Consider the following 19,235-nt stretch of genomic DNA (forward strand, 5'->3'; position numbering starts at 1 on the left):
CCTCTCTCTCTCTCTCTCTCTCTCTCTCTCTCTCTCTCTCTCTCTCTCTCTCTCTCCCTCCCTCTTAATCCTATTCTCACCCTCTCTCCTTCTCTTTCTTTCCCTATCTCTCTCACTCTCTTCTGATCACCTTCTGTTTCTATTTTCTAACACTCTCTCTCCTCCCCCTCTCATTATCCTATTCTAATCCCTCTCTTCCCACCCCCTCTATCTCTCTCCTCAATCCTATTCTCACCCTCTCTCCCTTCTTTTTCTTTCCCTATCTCTCTCTCTCTATTCCTATCCCCTTTTATCTTTATCTCTAACTCTCTCTCTCCCTCCCCCTGCTTATCCTATTCTATCCCTCTCTTCCTATCCCCTACTCTCTCTCCGTCCCTCCCCTGTCTCTCTCTCTCTCTCTCTCTCTCTCTCATCTCCTCTCTCTCTCTCTCTCTCTCTCTCTCTCTCTCTCTCTCTCTCCTTCTCTTTCTCTCCCTCTCTTTTTATCCCCTTCTCTCTTTGTCTCTAACTCTCTCTCCCTCTCCCTCCCCCTCTCCTTATCCTATTCTATCCCTATCTTCCTACCCCTTACTCTCTCTCTCTCAACTCTCCTCCATCCCCGCCCCTCTCTCTCTCTCTCTCTCTCTCTCTCTCTCTCTCTCTCTCTCTCTCTCCCTCTCTCTCTCTCTCTCTTCATATCCCTTCTCTCTTTGTCTCTAACTCTCTCTCCCTACCCCTTTCCTTATACTATTATATCCCTCTTACTACCCCTACTCTCTCTCTCTCTCTCTCTCTCTCTCTCTCTCTCTCTCTCTCTCTCTCTCTCATCTCTCTCTCTCTCTCCCTCTTAATCCTATTCTCACCCTCTCTCCTTCTCTTTCTTCCCTCTCTCTCCCTCTCTTCCTATGCCCTTCTCTCTGTCTTTAACTCTCTCTCTCTCTCCCCTCTCCTTATCCTATTCTATCCCTCTCTTCCTACCCCCCTCTCTCTCTCTCCCCCTCTCCTTATCCTATTCTATCCCTTTCTTCCTAAAAACCCCCCCCTCTCTCTCTCAATCTCTTCCTATCCCCTTCTCTCTCTAACTCCCTCCCCCTCTCCTTATACTATTCTATTTCTCTCTTCCTACCTCTCTCTCTCTCTCTCTCTCTCTCTCTCTTATCCTATTCTCACCCTCTCTCCTCCCTTCTCTTTCTTTCCCTACCTTTCTACCTCTCTTCCTATCCCCTTCTCTCTTTGTCTCTAACTCTCTCTCCCCCCCTCTCCTTATCCTATTCTATCCCTATCTTCCTACCCCCTACTCTCTCTCTCTAACTCTCTCTCCCTCCTCCTCTCCTATCCTATTCTCTCCCTCTCTTCCTATCCCATTCTCTCTCTCTCTCTCTCTCTCTAAATCTCTCTCCCTCCCCCTCTCCTTATCCTATTCTATTTCTATCCCTCTCTTCCTACTCTCTCTCTCTCTCTCTCCGCTTCTCTCTCTCTCTCTCTAACTCCCTCCCCCTCTCCTTATACTATTCTATTGCTCTCTTCTTACCCCCCTCTCTCTCTCTCTCTCTCTCTCTCTCTCTCTCTCTCTCTCTCTCTCTCTCTCTCTCTCTCTCTCTCTCTCTCTCTCCCCCCCTTCTCTTCTCTCTCTCTAACTCCCTCCCCCTCTCCTTATACTATTGTATTGCTCTCTTCTTCTTACCCCCGCTCTCTCTCTCTCTGTGTCTCTCTCTCTCTCTCCCTCTCTCTCTCTCTCTTCCTATCCCTTTGTCTCTCTCTCTAACTCCCTCCCCCTCTCCCTATACTATTCTATTGCTCTCTTCTACCCCCCCCTCTCTCTCTGTCTTAATCCTATTCTCACGCTCTCTCCCTTCTCTTTCTTTCCCTATCTCTCTCACTCTCTTCCTCTCCCCTTCTCTCTTCTCTCTTTTTCTCTAACTCTCTCTCCCTCCCCCTCCTTATCCTATTTTATCCCTCTCTTCCCCCCCCTACTCTCTCTCTCTCTCTCTAACTCTCTCTCCCTCCCCCTCTCCCTATGCTATTCTCTCTTTCTCTATCTCTCTCTCTCTCCCCTTCTCTTTCTTTGCCTATCTCTCTCCTTCTCTTCCTATCCCCCCTCTCTCTCTCTATCCTATTATCACTCTCTCTCCTTCTCTTTCTTTCCCTATCTCTCTCACTCTCTTCTGATCGCGTTCTCTTTTTATTTCTAACACTCTCTCCCTCCCCCTCTCCTTATCCTTTTCTATCCCTCTTCCCACCCCCTCTCTCTCTCTCTCAATCCTATTCTCACCCTCTCTCTCCTTCTCTTTCTTTCCCTATCTCTCTCCCTCTCTTCTATCCCCTTTATCTTTGACTCTAACTCTCTCTCTCCCTCCCCCTCCTTATCCTATTCTATCCCTCTCTTCCTATCCCATACTCTCTTCTCTCTCTCTCTCTAACTCTCTCTCCGTCCTCTCTCTCTCTCTCATCTCTCTCTCTCTCTCTCTCTCTCTCTCTTCCTATCCCCTTCTGTCTCTCTATCTCTAACTCCCTCCCCCTCCCCCTCTCCTTATACTATTCTATTGCTCTCTTCTTACCCCCTTCTCTCTCTCTCTCTTAATCCTATTCTCACCCTCTCTCCCTTCTCTTTCTTTCCCTATCTCTCTCACTCTTGCTATCCCCTTCTCTCTTCTCTCTTTGTCTCTAACTCTCTCTCCCTCCCCCTCTCCTTATCCTATTTTATCCCTCTCTTCCTACCCCCTACTCTCTCTCTCTAACTCTCTCTCCCTCCCCCTCTCCCTATCCTATTCTCTCTCTCTGTCTCTCTCTCTCCCTTCTCTTTCTTTCCCTATCTCTCTCCCTCCTCTTCCTATCCCCCTCTCTCTCTCTATCCTATTCCAACCCTCTCTCGCTTCTCTTTCTTTACCTATCTCTCTCAGTCTCTTCTGATCGCCTTCTCTTTCTATTTCTAACACTCTCTCCCTCCCCCTCTCCTTATCCTATTCTATCCCTCTCTTCCCACCCCCTCTCTCTCTCTCTCAATCCTATTCTCACCCTCTCTCCCTTCTCTTTCTTTCCCTATCTCTCTCCCTTCTCTTCCTATCCCCTTTTATCTTTGTCTCTAACTCTCTCTCTCCCTCCCCCCTCCTTATCCTATTCTATCCCTCTCTTCCTATCCCTACTCTCTCTCTCTCTCTCTCTCTCTCTCTCTCTCTCTCTCTCTCTCTCTCTCTCTCTCCTCTCTCCCTCTCTTCCTATCCCCTTCTCTATTTTTCTCTAACTCTCTCTCCCTCTCCGTCCCCCTCTCCCCTCTCCTTATCCTATTCTATCCCTATCTTCCTACCCCTACTCTCTCTCTCAACTCCTCCCTCCCTCCCCCCGCTCTCTCTCTCTCTCTCTTCATATCCCTTCTCTCTTTGTCTCTAACTCTCTCTCTATATCTCTCTCATTCCCTCTCCCTACTCTCTCTCTCTCTCTCTCTCTCTCTCTCTCATCTCTCTCTCTCTCTCTCCCTCTCTTAATCCTATTCTCACCCTCTCTCCCTTCTGTTTCTTTCCCTATCTCTCTCCCTCTCTTCCTATCCCCTTCTCTCTGTCTCTAAATCTCTCTCTCTCCACCTCTCCTTATCCTATTCTATCCCTCTCTTCCTACCCCCCCTCTCTCTCCTCCCCCCCTCTCCTTATCCTATTCTATCCCTTTCTTCCTACACCCCCCCTCTCTCTCTCTCTCTCAATCTCTTCCTATCCCCTTCTCTCTCTAACTCCCTCCCCCTCTCCTTATACTATTCTATTTCTCTCTTCCTACCTCTCTCTCTCTCTCTTAATCCTATTCTCACCCTCTCTCCCTTCTCTTTCTTTCCCTATCTTTATCCCTCTCTTCCTATCCCCTTCTCTCTTTGTCTCTAACTCTCTCTCCCTCCCCCTCCCCCTCTCCTTATCCTATTCTATCCCCTATCTTCCTACCCCCTACTCTCTCTCTCTAACTCTCTCTCCCTCCTCCTCTCCCTATCCTATTCTCTCCCTCTCTTCCTATCCCATTCTCTCTCTCTCTCTCTCTCTCTCTCTCTCTCTCTCCCCCTTCTCTTTTTTTCCCTATCTATCCTCACCCTCTCTCCCTTCTCTTTGTTTCCCTATCTATCCTCACCCTCTCTCCCTTCTCTTTGTTTCCCTATCTATCTCCCTCTTTGCCTATCACCTTCTCTCTCTCTCTCTCTCTCTCTCTCTCTCTCTCTCTCTCTCTCTCTCTCTCTCTTCCTATCCCCTTCCCTCTCTCTCTCTCACCCTCTCTCTCTCTCTCTCTCTCTCTCTCTCTCTCTCTCTCTCTCTCTCTCTCTCTCTCTCTCTCTCTCTCTCTCTCTCTCTCCCTTCTCTTTCTTTCCCTATCTCTCTCCCTCTCTTCCTATCCCCTTATCTCTCTCTCTCTCTCTCTCTCTCTCTCTCTCTCTCTCTCTCTCTCTCTCTCTCTCTCTCTCCCCCCCCACTTCTTCATTGGTTCCTAGTTCTACATAACTTGTATGGGTTATGCAAAACTAAGGCCAAAACTTCTAGTTTTGCATAACCAGTACGGGTTATGAGGAATTTTTCCTCAAAACCTGTACGTGTTTTGAGGAACTTTTATTTTAATTATTAACGGGTTTTGAGGAACTTTTTATTATTATTATTATTATTGGCTAGGCTTGGTGTTACCAAGCCTAGCACGGTTTTGAATTTCATAGAACACGCACGGGTTATGAGAAATTTCATTTATTTTTTTGCATGTGGCCACTTTTCTGTTCCCCATCTTGGTGCACTTACCTAGTTGGTTTACATTGTGTAGGGCTTGTTTGGCCAAGTGGGTTTTTGTCGTTTTGAACTTTGTGTAGAATTTCATGTTATACCTTGGTTTTGGGAGTTCGTTTGATTTTTGGTTAAGTTTCATAAGGGAGAGTGGTTTTCGATTAGGGGCCGCACCCAAAGTGGTTAACAGGGTAACCCATTGCAATTTTTCTTAAGTAAGTGATAACTTAATAATTCATTAGGGGGCTTGAGAGATGAAAACACTAAGTAAGATAATTATGCCTTGCTCGTGGTTGAGTGCTAGTACATACTCAAGATGTAGTGAGAAGGCTTGGGATGGCAAACCAGCAACCTTGTCCTCACAAAAGGATTGTTTGGGTCTACATGAGACTTGGATGGGGCTAGATGTTTGGGAGAGGTTACCAGGGTAACCCAGGATGGGGGTCGGGACCTATGGAGGCTTTCCAGGGTAACCATACCAATCTATGCGATGACACTCTTCCCTTATGGTCACTAATGTGTAATCTTGTTGGTTACATCTGATTTTGATGTGGAGTCATGTTCTGCGAGTTTTACTTCATGTGTGTTTATCCGATGCTGTGAGTTTGACCGTGTGTGTGTGCATACCTATAGGGTGCTAGTGGGTCTTATTTCTATCTCCTAGCACGGTGGGGTGGTTCTTTTTGAGCCACATGGTTAGGTGGTAGTGCCACTTTCCATCAGGTGTGTTTGTCCCTTCTTGCGGGAGTTGGCTTCACAGGTGTTCCAGTTGCACTTGGATTCGAGCATTTTGTTATCCAGCTGGATCCCATTTGTCATGGATCATTCTTTGTATATCTTGGACCTTTCATGGCTAGTTGTTATTAATTTGATATGTATGCCTTCATGGCAAGATGTAAATTGCAATGTAACATTATCTGATTTTGTAACTTAGTGATTATTGGAATGCAATGTAATTTTTATCTTATGATTCAAGAAACGTATGTATAGAAATTTAATGTAATGCATATGTTTCATTTGAATATTAGATGTAATGTAATGGTTAGATTCTTAATGAATGAACTTAGTCATGTTTTCTATAATTAAGACTATTGGATGAATTAACCATTGATTAAGTATAATTATGTTATTAAGTTTAATAAACTTAATTGGATTAATTATTGTTAAGTAATGTTAGTGGTAAACCTAGTTAACCAAGTTGGGAAACCCTTTAGGTGTTAAGTCTTGTCTTTCGTTGTGTAATCTAACTTAATGTTAACTCAGTGTACCATTAAACTTATTAAAGTTTTTAAATAAAAATTATTTGCACTCTTATCTAGTGTTTTAGTTTAATCCCTTCGGGGTTTCCTAGCGAGGCGTTACATTCTCCTTCTCCCTCTCTCCCTATTACAAACATTTAACATGATCTTGCTGGTAATAAAGTTTGATTATCTTCTTGATTGAAAGCTTTTGTTTTAGTCATGGTTGGAACCCTATACATAGATGCATAATTGATTTGAAGTTTTCACATCTCCATAAAGACCTTTGTTGCTCTAAGAATATCATTTACACACTAAAATAGACCAAAATTTTTCTTAATTGACCATCCACACCTATTCAATGTACCTATTACACATCAAGGTGCAATTGTTAATAAATACATATGTGTATCTCCATATATGAAAATATAGGAGAAAAATTATAAGGCCCCATTTTTATAGGATTGAGATGCTATTGTCAAACTTGAACCATCGCTAGCTAGCTAAATTGCCAATAAATCAAACCTACCACTCGGATACTACTTAATCCTACCAACATTGCTCAAGCTATTGAGAAATATCACCTAGCTAGTACATCAATCAATCTATTGGCCCACTGCAAGACCTATATCACTATCTGGATTATGCGAGCATCTTCCATCCCTATCTCCTAGGCTATTCCAATCTAGGCTTCTTCAATTGATCTTGTGGTTCGCAGTTCATACCTCCTTCATTGGTCGGGAGTAATTTCAGTAGTGCAACTCAACTTCGAGTCGATAGCCAGAGCCAAGCATAGTATATAGTCCTGTCGGGCCCATCCCATATACTTATGCTTGACTAGATAGATAGAGGTAGTCAAGTGTGTGCCTACTATAGAACACGGTTCTTCATCTTTTGCCAATGTCATTAACTACCTAGAGAAAAGCCAACCATTTGGTGGTTCAGAATAGAATAGAATAGAAAGCCCATGTGGCCTCTTGTGCATGAAAATCAATATAAATGTATATGTCTATATATAAAAATGTAAGTATGGATATATGTTTGAATAAAGATAAATAGATGAAAAGATATATATGTGTGTGTGCGCGCGTGCGTATATGAATATGAATATACATTTGAATAAAGATAAATAGTTTTATATGTGTGTGTGAGAGAATATATGTGTGTATATATGAATAAATAATGAAAGAAAAAATATGTGAAAACTATTATGATCTAAACATCACAAAAAGGAATAATTGATGAAATTAAAGGAAAGGGGGATAAATAGCAAAATATAAAATTAAAAAATTACAACACTTCAAATCATGGAGAAATGCTTAAAAAAGAAAAACATAAATTTATATATAAATATATGTGAAAATATATATAAATGACTACATATTAGACAAAAAAAAGATTGTGAGGATAACAATTTTAATTTAACTATTAGCTACATAGACAAAAAAGGGAAAACGATTGAAAGATAAAGCTAAGATTGAGAAATGGAATGAGAATAAATACATAGAATCACAAAAGAGAAATTAGTAATAGAAATTATGAAAAATGAAAAGAAATGTAAAATAAATATAATGAAGAATACAGGATCAAATATCCATATAATAATAATACATTAGAAAAAAATTAGAAGGACACACACATTAAAAAGAACATGTTAATGTATGCACATACATATATATGTATACAAAAAGAATAAGCGAAAACTATACAGATAGTTTCGCATTATGTAACAATTTCTGCCTCACACGAAACAACATTGAGAAAAATAACCTCTACCATAGGATTCTGCCTATTTATAAACTCCTTGACCACAATAAAAGAATCATTTATGTCATGTAAATCCAATGATTGAATTTTTACTTTTAAAGCCTTTCTCCTTAGGCTTATCACATTTAATAACAAGTTGTTAACTTACTTCCTTTATTTATAATAAAAAGATTTGAGATCTTAGATTTGCCATGTAAATTATAAGCATGTGTCCTTTCAAGCTCCCCACACTTCTTATTTCACCTTAGTTCTTTTCGTGCAAAAAACAATATATATCTTGTCTTATATACAACATGTGTGATTCGTAAAGATGCCTCGAAAATGACAGCGCCCAAAGCAAAGACCAATCAATCCCACGCGTAAGGACAATACGGGCCTGCTAAATTGTTTATAATTGATAAACTGATTTGAAATTGTCATCGACTGTTAGTTTGATGGTCTAAAATTAGCATTAAATCTTTGTTTTTCGAACAATTAACGGTATATAATTATCATTAACTGTTTGATTGCCGAACAATTTAATGTTTTAAAGCGGGACTGTATGCCAATATTTGGTAAGAATATCTTCTCCGTTTGGAAAAGATGAGTTCCAGTGACTGCAAATCTAAGATGCTTCACGCCCTTCTCATTCCTATTCCTGCACAGGGTCACATAAACCCCATGATGCACCTCGCTTGGAAGCTCATCTCTGATGGATTCCTCATCACTTTCCTTAACACCGAAGCCAGTCATGAGAGAATGATTAAAGCCAAGAAGAACAAAGACATGCATCATAACAGCGAAAGGATCAGGATGCTTTCTGTTCCTGGACGACTGCCGACAGAGGTAGTACGCGCGGAGAATCAAGACCATGGTGCCTCAGTTTTTTTTGCAGATGTTGAAAATACTCTTGGGCCTTCTGTAATTGACAAACTCATTCGGGAAATAAACGAGAAAGATGAAGACCAGAAAATCACTTGCATAATAGCAGATGTCTGGACGTGCCTTGGTCTGCACACAGTGGCCGAACTCCATCATATTTCGCTTGCTGCTTTGCATACGTCTCTTGTTTTCACCTTCGCCATCCGCTTCTTCTGTCCCAAGCTCGTCTCCCTAGGGCTTCTTCCTTCCGATGGTAAAATAATTCTTATGGTTTCTTTTACATAATTTGATGATACAGCTTTTGGCTTGGTCTAAGATCACGATCTGTAACTGTTATTGTTGAAGGTATTCCAAAGGAGGATACGATTCAAAAGTATCTTCCCTCTATGCCGCCGCTACGGTCTGCTCATCTGCCATGGTTGTACGGGGGTGAATACATGTTTCGTCATGGGATTCGAATGGGAAAAGAATCGGCTAAGATCGAATGGATCCTGTTCAACACGTTTTACGAGCTAGAACCTGGTGTAGCTGATGATTTGTCCAAAGAAGTGGGTGTTTATCCCATTGGTCCATTGATTTCTCCCGAATTTCTGGACGACGACAGAGAGATATCGACCATGGCGACCCCAAGCTTTTGGGAAGATGACATGGAATGCTTGGAGTGGTTAGAAAAACAGGATAAGCAATCTGTGATCTCTGTGGCTTTTGGGAGTGTGGCTATTTGGAATAACCGGCAAGTGGAAGAGATTGCTCTGGGACTGGAGGCTACCCAGAGACCATTTCTGTGGGTTGTGCGCTCGGATGGAATGAATGGGGTCGGTACTGTTTTACCTGCGGGATTCTTAGATCGGGTTAGAGACAGAGGTTTTATAGTTTCTTGGGCTCCTCAGTTAGAGGTGTAATCTCATCCTTCCATAGCTTGTTTCGTGAGCCACTGTGGATGGAACTCTGTACAAGAGAGCATCGCCATGGGAGTTCCGATGCTCTGCTGGCCTTACTTCGCTGATCAGTTTCTGAACAGCACATATGTTGTAGATGTGTGGAAGGTGGGGCTGCGTTTGGAAGCCAATAATGATGGGTTAGTGGAGAAAGAGGAGATTAGAAAAGTAATTGAGAGATTAGTTGCTACGGAAGAAGGCAGGATAATCAGAGAAGAAATGAAAAAGTGGAGTAGCACGGCGAAGAGTACAGTGAAAGAAGGGGGGTCGTCTTCCACAAACTATAAGCTGTTTGTCAATGCCATGATGAAGTAAGTCCAATCATTTTGGACTCTCCAGATAAGAATATTCAATTTTATTGCTTGTTTTTAATTATTATATTTTTTTAATGTATTAAACTTTTATGGAAATTATGTTTGGTTAAGGAAGACAATGATTAGCCAATAAAGACAGAGCAAAATAATTGTGATTCTCAATTTAAAGATGAGTATTAACTTTAAAATTTAGAATAAGAAAATTTTGCAATATACATTTTATTTTAGAATCATACAATTTTAGAAATTATGTATTTAGAAAGTTTAATTATTAATGGTTTATTTATGAAAAAAATATAATGTATAAATAAATGTAATGATATTTAATCGTATAAGATAAAAATAAATGTTATTATTTAATTTTTTTTTAACTAGTCTTGTATTTATGTTTGATGAAATGATATTTATATTATGAATATATAATTTGAATGAATTTATATTTTATTTTATAATTGTATTAAACTTAATATTTTCCGCCATAAACATCTAGACTGGGATTGCTTTTTGTCTTTATCTTCCTCTTTATAGCTCACATGTAGAAGATATTTTGTTGGACAAGATTTTTTGTCCCAAGATTATGGATTTTAATCCATTCATATTCAATATTGATGTTGATGGATATCATAGAGAAGAAAATCAAGTAGCAATTGAATGAAAACTGACAAAAAAAAGAAGAAAAGATTGATTTTTTTAAACAATGACACAATTAAAATATTAGCACTTCAATCAATTTAACTAGACATGTTTCTAACAAACTCTTTCACATAAGATAATCCAAAATTTTCAAGTCAATTTCTTAAAGTATATTTTACTTAATTGGGCTTACTAGCTTTAATGATGTATGGAACAAGGATAACATATATCTTAAAATTAATAAATAATATTAATATTTAATAATTAAATGAGCTCGTTATATACATGACTAACCAAGTTACCTAAATCCCCACAATTTAATAAAATGCTCTATTTGCATAACATGACACATTAAACTATAGAGGACATTGTCTTAGACTTCATAGTTCCACCAAATATTTTTTATTTATATTTAATAAAATTGATAAATTATTAAAAATATAAAAATATAAATAAAATTTATAAATTAGATTGGTTAATAAGACATATCAAATAATCTTTAATTTGTATAAAAATATATTATTTTTAAATAATAAAAAAATGATATATTATTACGAAGAACAATTCATATAATAATAATAATTTATTTACGAGTTCATTTCATATTGTGATGGTTAAGTGGTGGTGTTTTTGTTGTGATCACCAAGGTTGAAACCCTCATCAGATCATTGTGACTACAGGCTTGTGCCTTCACTAATCCAATGTGCTCATGGATTTGAGCCTAGCATTGATGTTGTTACTAGCATTCGTGTCAAAAGATTCATAGGTGTTCCTGTTTGTGCTTCATTTACTTGTTGGGTTGGTGTTCTCGTGGGCTATGTGCCCTTGTTGAGCTATCATGCTCGTGGGTTCAGATTTTTGGGTATTTATGCCAAAGGACATCACACATCTAGTCATTGGTCCAGACTAGATAACCTATGCAACCTATCAAAAAAATAATAATAACTTATCTATTGAGAGGAGTATATATACCTTGCATTTATAAAACAAACTATTTCTAAGTTTAGAACCATCATAATAATAGAGATATTTTTATATTTCCTTTGCATTAACCATTTTTTTAAGACTCCATCATTAATACACAAAAATCATGTCTATGAAGCATGAATTTTTTAGACTCGGCACCAATGAAAGCATTAAACATTCAAATATTACAAAAAATATTTTTATTAAATTGCCACAATTCATTAATGTATCTTTTAGTTTCTTTTGGCTTTGATTGTGTGTATTTTTTAACATCAATGTTTTAGATCACACTTCATGATCCATCATCATGATGTTATAGAGTACAAGAAGATGTAGAATTATAAACATTTGCCAAATCAAATTTTTTTGAAACTATTTCAAAAATATTAATTGCCAAAAAAATGTTGTTATCATGCCTGTCATGTTCAATTTAATCAAATATTTCATGATCTGCATTCTGAACTGACCTTTTTGAAGGGTTTTTGTTGAAGACCTGGTGGAAGTTTTATTTTTAAGACTATCTTTAATTAGCCGATAGGTTATTTTATGGTGGAGAACTCCCACCAGATTTCAGGAGTCTCACGCCTGAGACACTTTGTCGTTGCCGGAAATTGCCTCGGTTGCCGATAAAAAATAATTAATGCGCCATTGATTAATAAGCCTCGGGTAAGTAAGTTCGTTGGAAACTCCGAGAGCCCATATCTTCAAAGACAATGCTCCTGGTAATTTAGTTTCTACATATTTTCTGTTATTCTGCCATTCTGCTCACTTAACTTGCGCCAAATTAGTAGCTCTAGAAGAGGGTATGGACATCAATGAAAGCATAAAGGATATGATATTTTCTGTCACATGTTGTAGCTGTAAATGCGCTGGTAGATACGTATGCAAAATGTGGAAGCATAGACAAGGCACGTGAGTTGTTTGACAAAATGCCTCAGAAAAATGTGATCTCATGGACTGCAATGGTTGCAAAATATGCACAAAGTGATATTCTTGTAGCTGTAAATGTGCTGGTAGATACGTATGCAAAATGTGGAAGCATAGACAAGGCACGTGAGTTGTTTGACAAAATGCCTCAAAAAAATGTGATCTCATGGACTGTAATGGTTGCAAAATATGCACAAAGTGATGTTCTTGTAGCTGTAAATGTGCTGGTGGATACGTATGCAAAATGTGGAAGCATAGACAAGGCACGTGAGTTGTTTGACAAAATGCCTTAGAAAAATGTGATCTCATGGACTGCAATGGTTGCAAAATATGCACAAAGTGATGTTCCTGGAGACGCTTTAAATCTCTTCAATAAAGTGCCTCAAAGAAATGGTGTGTCATTGTAGTGTTTCCTCGAAAATTGCATTGAAATGTAGAATGGCAGGTACATTAAAATGACATTAGTTGTAAATACCCTGATAGAAATGCATGCGAAATGTGGATGCATACACAAGGCACATGCATTGTTTGATAAAATGCCTGAAACAGATATTGCCTCATGGGATGCAATGATTGCAGGATACGCACAAAATGAACGTGTTGAAAATGCCTTAGTTTTTTTTTAAATGAATGCAATTGGCAGCTGTAAGACCAGTCTCCCCAACTTTTTCCAATATCCTTCCACCTTGTGCAAAAATGGGTGCTTCAGAACTAGGTATGGACATCCTAAAACCATAATACAATGTGGACTTCTGTCAGATGTCATCGTTGCAAATGCCCTGGTAAACATGTACAGAAAATGTGGAAGCATACAAAAGGCGCTTGAACTATTTGACCACAATGCCTCAAAAGTTGTGGTTTGTGGTTTGATGGAATGCGATGTTTTCGGGATATACATAAAATGGATTCTTTGGAAATGCCTTAGAATCTCGTAAGCAAATGCAATTGGCAGGTGTAAAGCCAGGATCAGCAAGGTTCTTCAAGTTTTGCCATTGTGCTCCCATCCTGTCCCAAAATGGGAGCTTTAGAACAGGGTATAAACATTCATCAAAGCATAAATGAAAGCTGATTTTACTCGGATGTTGTAGTTGCAAGTGTCGTAGTAGACATGTATGCAAAATGCGGAAACATAGAAGGCATGTGAGTTGTTTGACCAAACATAGACTGGCAATGGTTGCAGGCTATGCATAGAATGGTTCTGTTGAAAAGGCCTTAGAAACTTTTAACCAAATGCAGTTGGCAGGCGTAAAGTCAGACTCCACAACCATTTTCAACATCCTCCGAGCCATGCCAAAATGGGAGCTTTTAAACAGGGCATGAACATTCATCAAAGCATAATACAAAATAGAATTTCATCAGATGTTGTAGTTGTAAGTGCCCTTGTAGACATGTATGCTAAGTGTATAAGTATACATAAGGAATGTGGACTGTCTGAAAAAATGTCTCAAACAAATGTGATCCCATGGAATGCTACGATTGCAGGATATTCACACAAAATGGTTATTATAAGGATGCTTTCAAGCTCTTTGTATTACTGTAGCAGCCTCGAACATATACTGATCTTGTTGCTTGTATTTCATGCAGGTTTGGTGATGAGGGTTGTAAATGCTTCAATCACATGAAATAAATAGTGTATATAAATTATATCTAAATCTTAAATTTATTCTATTTTACATGTTTGATTTCTTAGAAAGTGCTGTTTAGATTTCACAATTTTTTTCTTAAGTATGAATATATTTTAATCAAACAAGATATGGAAAAAGTATTTAATAAGTTTGGAATCTTTGAAAAAAATAAGGTCCTATTATTGGTTATATAGGATATATTAATATTGGATAACAATTATGTATTCAACCAAAAATCAATATTCAACATGTCAATAGGCATGATATCCAACATTGCTACAATGACACAATTTTGATGTTGTAATAATTAAGCCCTTCTAGCAAGAAGGATTGAGCGAGATTATTGCAAAGGAATCATAGATGAACCCCAAAGAATAATTTCATATATGCTTTATACTCAAACAAAATAGATTCCAATGACCTACAATGCATCGAGTCCAAGTAATCACATCTTCAATTATACAAGGGGAATTCCAATAAATATGGTGCCCTATAATTCAACTAGATCAACAGGAGGATAAAATTGGCCTATCTCCATAAAATTATTAGTGACGAATCAACATATGCAACATTGCAAAACATAGAACTATGTTGGTCTACAAAATAGATCCAAACCAAACATATAAAATATTGCAAATTATATAGTTGAGAAAAATCAAACCAACAAACACAATTTTGTTATGAATTGTAACATTTGAATCCTAAATTACATCCTACATACCCACAAACTCTTTTTCCAAACCCAATTTGTGATTTTATTTTATGTGTTGTAGTAGTGGGATGAACTAGCTAATTCACTATTCCTTTAAAAATTGAATGTTATTGGTATCAGTATATGATAACTTATCCATCTATTAAGGATAGGATGTTGCATAGAACCCTTCCATTCTTGGTGTAGTTTAAATTGCCTTACTTTTGTGTAGCCTTCATAAAATGGTTGTTGTCTATGTATATTAGAAGAAGTATGTATTTTGTATTTGTTATGCTATTTGTGCCTTAGACGGTTTAGTTTTTGTTGCATCTTTTTGGACTCTAAGTCTTGCATTAGAATTTTAGTTTTTTCATGATAACATTTTTTTTGGATGGAATTATCAAATTGTGAGAATTAGGACCCCTTTATCTTTCAATATATATTTCTCTAAAATATTATTTAATATAAACGAACTCCATTTTGTTATATGTTGACTCATTAGAATAAGCCTTTCATTTGCTTGTTGAAGTATATTTTGGACTATCATTACCATGTTTTATGCACAATTGTATTGATGTATTAAATCTTATAAAATGGGATGATTATGTGTATTTGTTTGAATGAAAAGTTGTGAAAGTGGAAGTCTTTTAGGTATTAAGTATCCATTTTTATGAGCCACTCCTTAAATAGTGCACATAGCACTAACATCCTTCTATATAGTCTTACTTTAATGTAGCATATTCTAGATTTTGCAAGGGACTTTAGAATCATTCCCATGAGTGTGGCATCCTAATTAGCAAGTGGATTATAAAGAACCTTGCAACATGTAACATTATTATTATTTTAATTATTAATAATAATAATATGTGATATTTTTTGTTTTAAAAAATATTTATAGAAAATATGTAAAATATTTAATTGTATTTTTCATACAATTATGAGGGTTTTGAACACAATATTAAGAGAGGAACAACTCATATTTAAATATAATCGGAGATAGTTGACATAAATGAAGACGAGGTTTGGTATATGATTGCATGTAACTAAATATTATAGTTGCAAATGAAGAGACATCGACATAAATGAATATGAGGTTTGGCATATGATTGCATGTAACTAAATATTACAGTTGCAAATGAAGAGACATCCAGTGGTCAATCTTGTGTTAACCCACCTATCATGTAGACATAAAATACCACTTTTCATTTCAACGAGCTAGTCTACATTTTGTTTCTTCCTATTCAACTCTAATGAATGATAAAGTCATCTTAGTGTAATCAATTTATTTATATTATAAATAATTATCATTAATAAATGAAATTTTTATATTCAGTGATTTGTACCCTCCAATATATTATTGAAAGTATATTTTACTATCGGCATAACCTTACACTTTCTTTTGATGCAAGTACTAGTAACATCTAATTGAAAAGCATAGATGGTAACACAAAATCAAAATTGGCAAAGTGTACCACTCCTAAATTTGAAAAGGCAACAATAGATTCAACACTATAATGACTTGTGGATAGAAGATATTGTTTTACAAGAACTTTCATCCTTTGAAATAATTATGTTCTAAGGTTGGGTCACATTAATTACATTATTATTGCTCTATGCTTGGTTATGCTACTTTTCCACTATATTTTACTACTAGGCAAGACCACCCGGTGAATTTATACATAATGTGCTTTGCTTAAAAAACTTGGGGGCCAAGCAAACTTAGATTGCGCGGGCCATTATTGAACTTTATCAAAAAACTTGGGAGCCAAGCAAACTTCTGATCTAAAAACTTTGGGGCCAAGCAAACGTATTCTTTATTATAAAATTTTGATGACCTAGACCAAGACGACTTTTGGTTAGTCTATAACGTGTCTAGCAATCAATCCCACTTGCATCGAAGAATTCAGTCATCGACAGACAAGAATTGTAGGTAATGCGTATTGGACTCTACAACGTTTGTGGTCAATCCATACAACGAAATTTGTCGCCCACATGGTTGAATGTTCAGAAAGTAATATTTTGACTGGAGAAAAGTTGATTAATATTATTATTAATTACTAATTATTTTTATATGATTCTTGAGCAACTTAATATAAAGGGCTGTAGATCAAGATTTGTAAGAATGTCTGCTTGTTTGGAAAAGATGAGTTCCGGTAACTGTAAAACAAAGATGCCCCATGCCCTTCTCATTCCATTTCCTGCACAGGGTCACATAAATCCCATGATGCAACTTGCTTGGAAGCTCGTCTCTGATGGATTTTTCATCACCTTCCTCAACACCGACGTCAATCATCAGAGAATAATTAAAGCCAACAAGGACAAAGACATGCAAAATAACGGCGATAAGATCAGAATGATTTCTGTTCCTGGAGGACTGCCGCCCAAGGTACGCCGCGGGTAGAACACAAAACATGCCGCCGTAAAATTTTTCGGGGATGTTGAAAATTGGTTCGCGCCTTCTGTAATTGACAAAGTTGTTCAAGACATAAACGACAATGATGAAGAGCAGAAAATTACTTGCATAATAGCAGATGTCTGGACGTGCTTTGGCCTGCAGAAAGTGGCTGAACTCCATCATATTTCGCTGGCGGGTTTTCATACATCTCTTGTCTCCACCTTCGCCATTCGCTACTTCAGTCCCAAGCTTGTCTCACTTGGGATTCTTCCTTCCGATGGTAAAATAAATTGTAGTTTTTTCTTTAATTTGACTATACAGCTTTTAGTCACGTGGTCTAATACGATCTAAAACTGATGTTGTTGAAGGCATTCCAGAGGACGATATGGTTCAAAAGTATCTTCCATCTATGCCGCCACTGCAGTCTGCTCATCTGCCATGGTTTTCCGGAGGTGAATACTTGTTTAGGCACGGGATTCGCATGGCAAAAGAAGTGGCTAAGATCGAATGGATCCTGTTCAACACGATTTACGAGCTAGAAGGTGGTGTAGCTGATGATTTGTCCAGAGAAATGGGCGTGTTTCCCATAGGTCCCTTAATTTCCCCCGAGTTTCTGAACGGCGACAGAAAGATATCGACCACGGCAAGCATTTGGGAAGATAACATGGAATGTTTGGAGTGGTTAGAAAAACAGTGTGAGCAATCTGTCATCTATGTGGCTTTTGGGAGTCATGGAATTTTGAATAACCAGCAAGTGGAAGAGCTTGCTTTGGGGCTGGAAGCTGCCCAGAGACCATTTCTGTGGGTTGTGCACTCGGATGTAATGAATGGGACCATTGGCGGTCTGCCTGCGGGATTCCTGGATCGGGTTGACGATAGAGGTTGCATAGTATCTTGGGCTCCACAGTTAAGGGTACTGTCACATCCTTCCATAGCTTGTTTTGTGACCCACTGTGGATGGAATTCTGTACAGGAGAGCATCACCATGGGAGTTCCAATGCTATGCTGGCCTCACTTCGGCGATCAATTCATCAACAGCACATATGTTGTACATGTCTGGAAAGTGGGGCTGCCTTTGAAACTCAATAATGATGGGTTAATAGAGAAAGAGGAATTTAGGAGAGCGATTGAGAGATTAGTTGCTACAGAAGAAGGCAGGGCAATCAGAGAAGAAATGAAAAAATGGAATAGCATAGCAAGGAATACAGTGAAAGAAGGGGGATTGTCTTCCACCAACTATAATCTATTTGTCAAGGCCATGATGAAATAAATGAATCACTAAGTTAGGGATGAATGAATTACATCGACATGAGGATTTTAGTGGTAGAAATAATTTGAAAGACGCATTTCTTATAGACATATATGAATAGATAAAACGTCTAATCTTATTTTCATGTATAGAAGTGTTAAGGATTTTAGAGGTAGAAATAATTTGAAAGACGCATTTTTTATAGACATATATGAATAGATAAAACCTCTAATCTTATTTTTCATATAATAGTGTTATTGTTATTGATTTTTCTATTATATTATTTATGGATTCTACAAGAACATAGTTTAAATCACACACAATAAGCTTTGACTTCTAGACTTAAAAGTGTTAAACATTCAAAATTGACTCACATTCTCTAAGCTTAATATATTGCTTAGTGTATGTAGTTTAAGGCTGAACGTTGAACAAATCATTAGTTTGAAAAATGAATAGATATAAAATATTTGTTTTCTTTAAATTTTAATTTGATAATAATTGAATTTAATAATATTTAAATTTTAAATCTGAAATGTTGAATATATATTTTTTTAAGAAAACAAAAATATAAAGTAATATTCTAGATAAGTGAAACTATTAATAACATTGTGAAGAGAGTTTAAATATTCAAAATGATCTAAAAATATTGGTAAAATAATATTTATTATTATATAATATTTCATTTTATTTTCACTATTTTTAAAATCTTCACTCTATTGACAAATGAATCAAAGTCATGTGATTTCCACAATCCATAATGTTGTCAATATTTGTTTTTGGATTGCACCATGTAAATTTTTTCATCATCGACGTTTCGGATCAAACAACATGATCCATCATCATGGTTACAATTGTGCTTTCATTTTGATGATGGATCATGTTGTTTGATACAAAACATTGATGATGAAAAAATTTA

The 19,235-nt window shown here is 37.3% G+C and overlaps 2 protein-coding genes across 2 annotated transcripts; both read left to right on the top strand.

Annotated features, from left to right (window-relative positions):
- Positions 1 to 8,263: 8,263 nt before the first annotated feature.
- On the top strand, positions 8,264 to 9,995 carry LOC131873525 (7-deoxyloganetin glucosyltransferase-like). Its single transcript, XM_059216360.1, has 2 exons — positions 8,264 to 8,834; positions 8,927 to 9,995. Exons 1-2 carry the CDS (start codon positions 8,303 to 8,305, stop codon positions 9,481 to 9,483), a joined length of 1,089 nt encoding a protein of 362 aa, XP_059072343.1. The 5' UTR covers positions 8,264 to 8,302; the 3' UTR covers positions 9,484 to 9,995.
- Positions 9,550 to 18,340, top strand: LOC131873524 (7-deoxyloganetin glucosyltransferase-like). Its single transcript, XM_059216359.1, has 4 exons — positions 9,550 to 9,830; positions 16,782 to 17,061; positions 17,233 to 17,350; positions 17,439 to 18,340. The coding sequence occupies exons 1-4, from the start codon at positions 9,550 to 9,552 to the stop codon at positions 18,338 to 18,340; spliced, it is 1,581 nt and encodes a 526-aa protein (XP_059072342.1).
- Positions 18,341 to 19,235: the final 895 nt, after the last annotated feature.

The sequence above is a fragment of the Cryptomeria japonica genome, unplaced genomic scaffold, assembly GCF_030272615.1.
Source record: "Cryptomeria japonica unplaced genomic scaffold, Sugi_1.0 HiC_scaffold_1902, whole genome shotgun sequence".
NCBI lineage: Eukaryota > Viridiplantae > Streptophyta > Pinopsida > Cupressales > Cupressaceae > Cryptomeria > Cryptomeria japonica.

Excerpts from the sequence above, each read along its gene's own strand:
- LOC131873525 (XM_059216360.1), top strand. The coding sequence starts at position 8,303 with ATGAGTTCCAGTGACTGCAAATCTAAGATGCTTCACGCCCTTCTCATT. Across the intron at positions 8,835-8,926 it reads AGGGCTTCTTCCTTCCGATG|GTATTCCAAAGGAGGATACG; the intron begins GTAAAATAATTC and ends TTATTGTTGAAG.
- LOC131873524 (XM_059216359.1), top strand. The coding sequence starts at position 9,550 with ATGGGAGTTCCGATGCTCTGCTGGCCTTACTTCGCTGATCAGTTTCTG. Across the intron at positions 17,062-17,232 it reads CTGGAGGACTGCCGCCCAAG|AAAGTGGCTGAACTCCATCA; the intron begins GTACGCCGCGGG and ends TTTGGCCTGCAG. Across the intron at positions 17,351-17,438 it reads TGGGATTCTTCCTTCCGATG|GCATTCCAGAGGACGATATG; the intron begins GTAAAATAAATT and ends ATGTTGTTGAAG.